Genomic DNA, 11,616 nt, shown 5'->3' with positions numbered 1-11,616 from the left:
GCAGCATATTTCATGTTGTGTGGTAACAGCCTACTTGTAAGTCTGTTCCCTACTAGGGTGTGAGGTCCCTGAAGACAAGGCCAAGCCCTATTTATCCTGATTCCTTTTGGTACTCACTATATGTTTGATGAATGAATGGGCGGGTGGAAGGCTGGGTGCATTTCTCTCAATTTTCCAGTTTCTTTCAATAAATAACAAAATCTTACCTTCCTTCAGAAATTCTGGCATGGTTCTTTCTGGGTTGTGCCACAAACCACTGGTAACCACTTTCATTTTCTGTGTAACTTGCCAGGCAAGAAGTCCATTCAGACTTACTTTCAGTAGTTCATGTTAAAAATAAATACTGCTTTTGATGTTCAAATATTAAACCATAATATATTATAGGTGACAAGGAATTGAGATTCAAAGTATGATTTTTCAAACTCAAAATGCTTCCCCTGAAAATATTACAATCCCCTGACCTCTTTGAGATCGACTGGTACAACGGATTGAGAAAAACAGATTAATGTTTACACAGAAAGGAGTATGAATGGGAGCAAGAAAGAGGAGATGAATGCGTGGGTGGATGCGAGGATGGACGAAATGACGGATGGGTATGTTGATGATGGTGGATGGGAGATGAGTGGATACATCAACAGTTATGTGGGCGGGTGGAGGAGAGCATGGTAGATGTAGCTTTATAAAGGCATGAGGAAAACGATGTATGGAATGATGGATAAGCTGTAGTATAGGAGGCTGAATGTAAGAATAGGGGTTGGATGGAAGGCTAGACGGAAAGGTTGTGCGGTTGGATTAATGGATGAATGGAAGAGGGATGGATGTGAGTGGACACCGAGTGGACCGAGGATGGATGGGTATTTGGCAGGATGAACGAGTACGTGCGTGGGTGGATGGAGAGAGGTGCCAGCCGATGACCGGAGAACACATGGGTTAGTGGAGCCAAAGACCAGCCCCATGACTGGCCATAGCTAGCCTTCCCCTGGAGCAGTCGTGTGACAAGAAGCAAAGATCCGCCCAAGCCATGTGGACTTCCCTTCTCTGTGAGGGGAAGAGGAATGAGCTCTCCTTCCCTCTCCCGGGACGAATTACAAGCTCCCCACCCCTCGCTCCCCAGCGCGGGCAGGGAAGCGCCACCGTCCCGGGCAGGACCTCGCCCCTTCCCAGCTCCTCTCCCGGGATATCCAGCTGCCTGGGAAACCCAGAGAATCATTCTCCAGCCGGATTCAAAGATGAATTTAGCGGGAAGGGAGAGGCCGGAGGCTGAATACAAGGGGCGAGGTTTTAGGACGCTGTCATCCTCCGTGCAGAGGCCGCCCTCCCAGCTGCGGGCGCGTCCCGGGGCGCGCGGCCGGTGGGCGCTCGGAGACGGGGTCCCCACCGCCCTCCCGGCGCCCGCCCGGGCTGCGGGGTTCCCGGTCGGGGTAGGGAGGCGGGCGGGGGCGGAGGGCAGCGCGAAGGAGGGCTGGTACGTCTTTAAACCTCTGCTGGCTGCTTAGTCACAGCCCCCTCGCTTGGGTGTGTCCTGAGCTCGCTCCCTCCCTCCGTCTTAGGTCACTCTTTCAACCCTCGAATAAAAACTGCAGCCAACTTCCGAGGCGGCCTCATTGCCCAGCGGACCCCAGCCTCCGACAGGTTCGGTGCGCCGGCTCCCGCCCCGGGACCCTGCACGGCACTCGCTTGCTCTCTCGGTTCGCCCCGACGCCATGGACACGTTTTGGTGGCGCGCAGCCTGGGGACTCTGCCTCGTGCAGCTGAGCCTGGCGCAGATCGGTGAGTGCCCGCCGCCGCCGGGCCAGCGGGAGGGAGCGGGCGCCAGGGGTGCCCAGCCGGGCGCCGCCGCAGCCCCGCAGGCTAAGCCGGCTCTGGCCCTGGGGGACTGAAGTCAAGTGGGCGACGAGCGACGGGTGTTGCGTTCAGGAAAGCAGTTAGCGATTTGCGCTAAGCCGTTGGAGCGTCTGTCGGTGGGAAGCACTGTGTCGTTGAAAGGAAAAGAGAAAGGAGAAAGTTTGGCGGGCAGGCTGCCGCGCGCAGTTTTGGGTGAGGTGGCTGGAGCGGGAGCACATGGCAGAAAGTAACTGTACTGGACGCGCGCACTCGGCGCCTGGACTAACAGGCTCCCGTGCCCAAGGGGCTGTGGCCGGCAGGGCAGGGCTGGGCGGGGCAGGGACCGAGGCTGGAGCCGGGGCTGGAACGGGGCAAGGTGGCCACAGAGGGGCTCCCAGTTGCATGTGTGAGAGCGAGTGGCAGTGCGCTTTCCAGAAAGTGGTCCTGGATCCTTGCGGCTCCCCACCGAGCCTGGGTTCCAAAGCTTACAGTCTACTGCCTGTCACTGACCACCTTTGCCTGTGGGAACTTGAATCAGCTCTGCGCTGGGTCTCCATGAGGTTTTAGCCTGGGGCGGGGAGTACGAACAGGAGGGCAAGACCGGGCCAGCTGCTCAGTCCTTGCAACCTCCTGTTTCTGCCAATCAGTTTGGGGAAATCCAAACAGTACGGTGGCTCATGTTCCCTGCCTGGCAGCCTCAGAGCTGGGAGGGGGATCTCACACCAGGGTAACATCAGGGTCCCTGGAGCTGGGCCTCCAATATCACATCCAAACCTGGTGGGCGCCTTTCCATGGCTGTGGAGGGGAGGGGCCGCCGGTGAGGTGTTCTAGCATGGCTCAACCCTGGCCGTTCCCTTTCTTTGTTTCTGTGTGTACAGATAATTACATGGCTGATTGGCTTATCGCTAGCAAAATTAATTTTTCTTTTAAGACGTGCCAGCTGGGTCATTAAGGCAGCTCAGCCTACAGTTAATTCTACTCAGCAAGTATTTATTAAACTCAGCTTTGAGGGGTACCAAGAAAACAACACACACAGTCCCACATGGCTACTGAGGCTAGGTGGGGATCTGGGCATCTAGGATTTAGATTCCTGGAGCAGAAGGAATAATGATAGTTGCAGCAGTAACAGCACCAGCTACCATTTACTGATACTTTCACTGTGCCAAGCACTATGCTAAATCCTTTACATGTGGCGTCTCATTTTACTTTCAGAATGGCCCAGTGAGAAGTGTCCTGTTGTTAGATCTGTTTTACAGGAGGGAAACTGAGGCTCAGAGAGGTTAAGTGACTTGCCAGTGTTCACAATGCCAGGAGTATGCTGGGTGTGGACCCAGGTCCACTGAGCTGCAAAGTCCAGGCTTAGTGAGAATCTGTTAGATGTACGGGATGGGCAAACTCAGAAAGGATTTGGGGGAAGGTGGGGTGCTGGTGGACCTCAGGCGAGCCTTCCGAAGGGAAGTGGGGTTCAAACAGGCTCTTGAAAGACGGAAACATTCAGGATGGGGAAAAAAAGGGTGACTCGAGAGCAGAGAGAGCTCCGAGCCTGGCCTTTAGGAAGAGATGCATGGTGGTTTCCCTATGGCCTCTAGGGAAGTTTATTTGGATGTTACCTACCAGTGCGGACTTCTGCTTTGTCTTTGAAAATTCCGACTCTCTCCAGCCTGCCTCCCTGATTCTTCTACAGGGCCCCACCCCCAAATATTTGGTGCTGTCCTAACCCTTGAGGGTTTCCCAGAGACCAGCAGGCTCACCCCTGCCTGACTCTGACCCCGAGTGTCCACGGCCCCTTTGGGCAGAACCATTTAGAAGCAGCATAACGAAGTGCCGATAGCAGTAACTGCCTGGGACCCGGCTTTCATGTGCTTGTAAAGTTGTTTGGAAGGAACCGAGACTTGGAAAGGAGACATGACTTGGGCTTAGGGCTGGGCAGGTGGCGGGTGTGAGGGTGGGAGAAGAAAGAGGAGTGGGGAAAGAAAGGAACTGTCGTTACCTCATTCTGGGGAGTGGTGGGCTCTGGATGACCCTGAGGAAACTTTAGAAAGGAGCAAGGTTCTGGGGAGGAAGGAAGGGCCCAATCTTTGTATAGGAAAGCAAAAAGTAGAGAAACGCTCAGTTGTAGTTACACTGGACCCAGGAACTGAGTTGGAGAACAGGTGTCTTGAATTAGGTGTCCTGTGAGAGAGGAAGAAAGTGGCCCTAGGTAGAGAGGGAAGAGGGGATGAGTCCTCGGTGCACACATCTTGTCTTCGCGGGCCATAGATCATCCATCACTAGGGACTTGCCCCCTAGTGTTGAGAAACAGGGGAGCACCTGAGAGCCCTGGGCCCTGGGGGTGGCACCCAGCTTTCTGGTCCCACTGAACATTAGAGACTCCTCCCCTTGCAGGGAGTTCGAGTTTGGGCTGTGTTTTCCCATGTGAAGAGGCCAGGAAGCAAAGCCCCATCCCGGCTGAGGTTAGCATCAAGGAATTCAGTCATTCCCCTTTCGCACATGGGACATCTACTTCCTGCAAAGGCATGGTGACAGGTCCGTGTGGTGGAGACTGGCAGCCAGTAGGAAAAAGTTCCGTTTTCTTCCAAATTGCCCCCACACAGGAAGAGATGCTGGACAGCATGAAATTCTTAGTTTATGACAGATCTCCTTCCATTCATTCAGGAAGTATTTCCTGACTCATTGTCATAGACTCAGAGACCAGGACTCTAAGGGTCTTCTAGAAAAATCCCTTCTTTTCCCCAAGAAGGAAACACACCCTGAAAAAGGAGAACTAGTGACACCTTTCTGAGACTGTTAGGGTACTAGGGCAGGACACTTTTCTTACAATTCGTCCCCGATAGACCCCTATCATCCAGGACTGTGAGAGCCCCACCCCCACCCCCTGCATGGGCGGGGAGGGTGTGTCGCCCGGGGTAATGGCATTTGCCCACACCTTAAATACTGTCTTACACACTCATTACACTTTTGTATTGTACTCCACAGTATACTCGGTTTGAGTTTAATATAAGAATAATGATATATATATGTCTTGCCATAAAGCAAAGTGGATGCTTGAGAAAGATTCTCTGTGTTGTCCCGAGGCTTCTAGCCCTGCCTGGAACATCACCAGAAGGTTAGGAGCACCCACATTTTAAAAGCCTGACACTGCTACTGTACCATCGGTCCTGCGTCCCTAGGAAATAACACGTAGTGAGCAGCAACTATGCGAAACATAAAGCCAGGGGTTAGCACAGGTCATCTTACATAAGCCGGACAGCAGCCCTGGGAGGTGGCATCACTTGCCCAAGGACTGGGTACTGGAGCTGGGATTTCCCCGTTGTCTGACATCCTGCTACATTAGACTCCACTGTCTGCGCTCCGCATATTTATTACGTTGCCTCTGGAGGACTTCGGAAATTGTGCGTGGTTCCCCCATCCTCCCTGTCCCCTGTGGCCAGTATAGGTGAAGCCTCGCGTGAGCGGCTTCTCTCTCCACCCCTGGCAGGCTGTGGACTCTTGGCGCCCTGCCCTTCTCTGGCCTGTCTCTTCCCAAGCTTGGCCACAGCTGTCAGAGATGTCAACCAAATTATTTGTTATTAAAATAAGTCAATTCCCTTATCAGAGTCCAGCTGCCCTAGTAGACATGCTGTCATTTGCAGGCTTGGAGAAAAGGGAGAGGCTGTTCCTTGTCTAAGAGACAAGTTAGGGCAATGCCCTCCGCCTGAAAATTAGGAAAGAGGCCTCCAGAGGTTCTCACGCTGACCCCTGCCAGAGTTTCAGATGCGTTGACCCAGCAAGCCCCTCGTCACATGCTCCTTCTCGGGTTCTGTGTCCCCCCCCCCCCCCCCCCCCCGTGGGAGAAAGTCTTGAGGACCCAGGCAGGGGGCTGGTATGGTTTGCTACAAAAGTCAAGGGTCTTGAGCTGAAACCCAGTGTGCAGCTCTGGGGGACACGAGGCCACCCAAGTGAGGTTTCAGATCAGCCTGCGGTGTCACAGCCTTCCAGACTGGGGTCCCCTGATGGACAGGAGGTGGTGGGAGGTAAGTTGGGCCTCCCCAGCAGTGCCCCCTGGCTGGGGCTGGGGCTGGGGCTGGGAACAGGACATGGCTGCAACTGTATTTCCCCAGCACCTCTGTCTTCGCCGACTCCACCCAGGGCCTGGACGGGAAGTGGTTCTTGTGAAAGACTGAGCCGAAGCAGGTGGCAGATGCTGCCAGGCACAGCGCAGTTTTCAAAGGGGATGTTTTCTGCCTCGGAGAGAAAATCTAGGGGTTTGCACAGCATGAAGCTGATGACTCAATTTCCTTTGTGTCCCTGCTTGAATGGGAAAGACACAGTTTTCTTTAGAATTACCAGGGTAAGCTGGTGCCTTCTACCTTCTGCCTCCCTCTACCTCCACTTAGCAGGTTGAAATTTTTTTTAAATAAGGTGTACTCCCCCAAAGCTGCCCAGCAGGGTTTGAAAAGCCAGCCCAACTGAGTACCGGAAGGGGTGCTTTCTAAAGTCCATGGTTCAGGGGTCCGGCTTGGCGTGGATACAGTGCTGGGGTGTTCCACATTCTCCAGGACAGTCAGGGTCTTGAATATGCAAATACTCTACCAATTGGCCAATTGGCACATAGTGTCTATTTTGACTAAATGTGTGTGTATATATATATATATATTTTTTTTAAAATAGATGCATGGTTTCATGTGATCAGAAGACAAACACTTTGTAAGGCTTTCTACACAAAGAAATCCACATCTTTCTAACTTCTTAATGATTCTGGTGTGAATTAAATGGATATTTGGTTCAGAAAGTGTGCACTTTGGAGAGAAATATCGAATACTCCTCTGCTGTCCATTTCTTGATCACCCGAGTGTGTGAAGTACAAGGAAAGGCCAAGTTGTTCGGTTCCTGTTTGCTGGATGTGGACACACACGCAGGCAGGTGTGCCTGGCAGTATATATGCACCTGAACCCACACGTGGGCGTGGTGGAGCTGGTGGTACCATGCAGCACTAAAGATTTTCGCAGCTCTCAAAGGGGAAAACAGCAACAACAGGGCAAAGCCCGACATAGCTTCTCTTGCCTGTCTTCTGAAGCAAGAGAAGGGGGAGCCCCTTCTCTCTCGGGGAGCTCCCTGATGTTGAGGATTGTATCTCATTCATTTTCCCATTCCCAGATCCTGATGCTTGTCCACAGTTGTGACCAGTAACTGTTTGTTGAACTGAAATGAATGTCTAGAATTTAGAAATATATATGGAAGCACACTGGTCAGTAGAGCAAATATGTTTGTGTGTACGTGGTAACAGTGGTGACAAATGTGTTGCTCAGGGCAGGCCCGAGGAGGGCCCTGGGCTTGCCAACTGCCCACCACAGGGCTCATGCTTGGGCAGCCCAAATAGGGAACTCACCCACCCATTTGTGGTTTTGGTGGCTTTTTGCTGTGACAGTTGGGGACGGCTGTCTAAGGACAGGGTTACTAGATAGTTGCGCTGAGAAGGGAGTGGGAATGAGCAGGATGATGACACCAACCCCAAATTTAAGCCTTAGAATAAAATACTCCCTAGCAGCAGCCAGCTTGGAGTTCTGGTTATTTCGGAGATGCTGCTATGAGTTTGGAATTATTGAGTGAGGGGCCCACACCCTTCCAGCCCCCGGGGCCTGCGTCTGGAAGGTGGTGGCAGCTGAGGGAGAAGTAGGAGCATTTCACAGGAGACCTTTGCCTTGTTGGCAGGTCTCTTTGGGTAATTATCAAACTGCTATCTGGCCTGGTGCTACTGCGGCTCCTCCAGGGCCCAGTCTGCAGGGAGGCCTGCCCGCTGACGGGACCCACGCTGGGGACGGCAAACGGTGTCTCCTCTCCGAGGATCCCTCCACGTGTGAAATTGGCCATAACTGGGTCAGGTCTTGCCTTCCCAAGGATCGTATGCCCAGCAAGCCCCGAGAGACAAGGAGACAAACAGAACGAGGGGATGGATGTTTTTTGGGTTTTTGGGGGGAGGGAGTGGCAGTGGAAAAGCAGTAACTCGCAGAGCCAGATCTCTCCAAGTTTGGGGTGCACTGGGTGTCTGGGTGTGTCCTCCAGAGGCAAGTGTCCTTCCTAAGTGCAAGTGTGGGCAGACAGATCCCAGGTGGGTGGGGAGGGGCTGAGTCACCAAGGAGGTGATTTGCAAAACTCAGGTCCCAAAACCCTTCCTTAAGTCTTCAGCTTTTGAGAGTAAAGGTTAATTGCAAAACTCCAGTGGGGGAGAAAGATTACATAGACAAGAGCAATTTTGAGCGTTGGAGAGAGCGTCATTGCAAGTCTCCTTTGGCAGTGCCTGAAAAAGTTCATATTTTTTTTACTTTTTTGCAAGCTCCTGTGCCTTTTGTGCTTGTTGTTTGCAGCTAGTTGTATGTTCTGAGAAACCATCACCACTATAGTAATAATAGTGCACACTTATATAGTGGTATGTGCCACCACCTTTCTAATCATTCCCTATATACTAGCTTGTTTAATGTAAACACCAACCTTGAGAAGGCAGTGCTATCATTATCCCCCTTTTACATGTGAGGAAACAGAGGCACAGAGAATTTAAGTTACTTGCCTAAGGCCACACAGCTGGTAAGTGATGGGGCTGGGATTCAGAAGGTCTGGATACAGTCATGTTCTTAGTCACTGCATGCCAGTGCTTCTCGTGGTATGTTAAGATGTCAGGGCACCCCAGAAACCAGCATGGTTATACCTGGTAGTACTCTGGTTGTTTTTAAAGACTCCATTTCAGAATCCGGTTGTGTGTGGGATCATAACGTCCCCAGAGCTGGTTTCGCCTTCTTCCTTTTTAAAATATGATGTCAGACGAGGGGGCTGGAATTGCAAAAATGAAGGAGAAGGTTGTGGTGGAAACTCCCTCCAATTCATATTCTGAGCAGCTCATTCATTCCAAGCCCTGAATAGCTCTGCTGTCTTCTGTGTGATAGGAAGTTGGGGAAGGGGAGGCGTAGGGATGAAAGGGACGGTGGCTGGAGTTGTTTGTTCATCCCCACGTCATTATTTGTCACCTGGATGAAAGTGAGGGTTGCTGGTTGGTGTCTCTCCATCATCTAGGACTTCGACTGGGAAATGAGCCAATTGAATAGCAGCGAAATGCTTGCACTCTGCTCAAGGGTCCTTGGTTCCAGGGCCTTCTTTCTACGAGCTAGAATTGATGAGTGAGGGAGGGAAACTGAGAGAGGAGGCTGTCAGCAGTCGGGCTACATACATCCAGGGCACAAGGAATTTGACAAAACTAGAAGTGCACTGTAGCCCTTCTCTCGGCCCTAGCCTAAACCAGATGACCAGGCTTGTGTTTGGCCCAGCAGGGAGTAAGAGGGTTTCCTCTGGGTGGCCCCGGCTGAGAAACAAGCCACCTACGAAGTGAGGAGCCAAAGCCCCCAGAGGACATCTGACTCAGTCTACAGGAGGAGACCTGGGCCTTTGGCCTGGGACAGGGACTCATCCCAGATTCCTCACGTGTTTCAATTTCACTGCGTCTCTTTGCATTTAAGCGGTGCCTTCTAGAAGGTCCCATGCACCAATCATGGAACTAGGCAGCATCTTCTCCTACTTCTCCAAGGCAGAAGTGTGGTGACAGCAAAGCCTCTACACAAGTGCTCACCATTATGCACATGAAGATGCCAGGAAGACATGAACAATGCCATGCAGCCCGTGCCTGGTCTCTTGCCTAGAAGGGTGTTTCTGCCCAGGTCACAGATCACAGTCTTTATACCTTCTAAACGCATTAAATGAGTATCTATTATATGCCAGTCACAAATGTTGCTATTGCTGAGTGTTCCAGTCCCCAAAGCAGAATACAATGGAGCTAAGCCCCATCTTGCAGCCTGCAGGACACCAGCTGATGTCCCTGAGTCAGGCCCCCCAGCCATCAGTGAGTTGCAGGGCCCTCACCTGCCAGCAAGGAGAAGACGAGGGGTTCAGGTAACCCACAAGGGTACTGGTTCATGCAGAGGGGCGTAAAGTTTGGGGAAGAAATTTCCTGCCCAGAAGTTGGTCTTTGCAGTGGATCCTGTGTGCTGGGACTAGTTGTCTTCACCGTATTGGCCTTAGAGGTCAGGTATATCCCTGTAGTCTCTCCTAAGTGACTTTAACTTCCTTTTATTGCTTACTAGCTGTTGCCCTTGATCATTCATAAATACTCCATAAACACACGTCCATTTATAAAGAGGAAGTTCAAGGGATGCCTGTGAGCTGTAACGGCTATCTGTTCTCTTTCACCAATGAGCATATTATTAGCTCCTTAGGGAAAAGTCCACACCTATGTACACTATTGTATTCATGATGGTCCCATCTCTCATCACAGTTTCCCAGTTATAGTAGTTGCTCAATAAATATTTGGATAACTGACTGGCTTACTGAATGGATAACATTTCTAGACTTGGCTAGCAAAGCCATCTCCACCATTTACTTTTTACGATTTTTATAGGTGCTAATTCTTTTTCATCATTTTTTTCTTTCTAGTCCATACAAAATCTTTTTTTTTTTTTTTTTTGCTGCCTCTATTGACTCTTGTAGTGATCCTCAAACTTCTTCGCAATTTCTTCTCTCTGCACCCTCTCCAGTTTGTGTGGATCTTTCTTGAGGTTTGAAATGTCAGGCCAAGCAGGGAAGGTTTAGCACTCATGACATTTTGTCAAGTAGAACAGGGATCTTGATTTCCTATAGGTCTGGCAGCCTCTTTGCCTCAGCGCTTACTTCCAAATCTTCCCTCCTGTATCTATATATAAAAAAAAAACCCAAATCTCAAAATCAAGTTCTCAAAAATACTAGAGAAAAGATGTTGGCTTTTTGGTCACTATTTTAAAAGAATGGAAGGGGAGTTGTTTCTTTCAGTCAATAGTTAAAAAACCTTCCAGACAAAAGATCACCTCCATGTAATCAGATGTGTGGTGAGGTGTGATGGGAACGAGGAGGTTTGGCTTTGGAGGAGAGCCATGTGGAAGGTGGAAGAGCAATCAAACAGGACAGACTTCTGCTTGGTTGCTTCCCTGGCCTCCTAAGAGCAGCGTGTGAGCTCGGGCAATTGCACGTGTAAAGTGCCTAGAACAATATATTTAGCACATAATATCTAAAGCAGAATGTCTGGCACATAGAAGGTGTCCCAAGAATAGAAATTTACATTATATTATAGTTTCTTTCTATTACTGATTGACTACATGCTGCTGAGCAAATCATTTCACCCCTGTTTGCCTCCATTTTTCCATGCATAAAATGAGAGGGTGGGATTCTGGTTGGTCTGTAAAAGTCCTTTCCAGACCTTGTGTTCTATAAATCTACCACTCTATGGGCCTACTAACACCTAAGGCTCATAAAAACTAATGGAAAGAATAACATAAAACTACTATAATGCAGTGTCAAAAAATTCGATCCCTGGTTTGCGTTAAATGTCAGAAGTGAGTTATTAATCCATGCCAGAAACAACCATATGGACCCAATTACACTGTAAACTCCAATGGGCAGAAGCAACTCCTAGGGACAAAATGTTTTGCTCATAGTACTCCACCGAATCCTCTCAGCATGTGTAGGGTGGGAAGATGAAGACACTTTGGCCAGAAAAGTTAGCAACATGTCCTCGTCACAAAGCTAAAACTACAGGAAGCCAGTCCTGGGATTACCTGCAGGATCTGAATGCAATACTCTTTACTTCACCCTGTACTTTAAAAAAACATTTCTTTAAATGGCCAGAAAAGCCAACCTTTGAAGAAGGGAAAAGATTGTACCCTTCACTCTCAAAGCTTCATGAGCACTTGGGATGTCTCAGCTTTCTTCAACGGACCCCTGCAACATGTTGGTGCAAAA

General features: G+C 50.3%; 1 protein-coding gene across 12 annotated transcripts in view; it reads left to right on the top strand.

The window, feature by feature from the left end:
• The first annotated feature begins 1,485 nt into the window (after positions 1 to 1,485).
• The window catches only part of CD44 (CD44 molecule (IN blood group)), an 80,682-nt gene continuing 70,551 nt past the window's right edge, over positions 1,486 to 11,616 (top strand). For 2 of the 12 annotated variants that reach the window (XM_076002033.1, XM_076002034.1), the window contains exon 1: positions 1,490 to 1,770. In XM_076002033.1, the coding sequence (XP_075858148.1) occupies positions 1,704 to 1,770 (67 nt within the window). In that variant the 5' untranslated portion in view covers positions 1,490 to 1,703. Of the gene's footprint in view, positions 1,771 to 11,616 lie in introns of all 12 variants that reach the window. The other 10 variants (XM_076002032.1, XM_076002035.1, XM_012755396.3 and 7 more) reach the window with 10 other exon arrangements.

Source organism: Microcebus murinus, chromosome 4 (genome assembly GCF_040939455.1).
Source record: "Microcebus murinus isolate Inina chromosome 4, M.murinus_Inina_mat1.0, whole genome shotgun sequence".
Taxonomy (NCBI): Eukaryota; Metazoa; Chordata; class Mammalia; order Primates; family Cheirogaleidae; genus Microcebus; species Microcebus murinus.
This window is presented reverse-complemented; position numbering and strand designations above follow the sequence as displayed.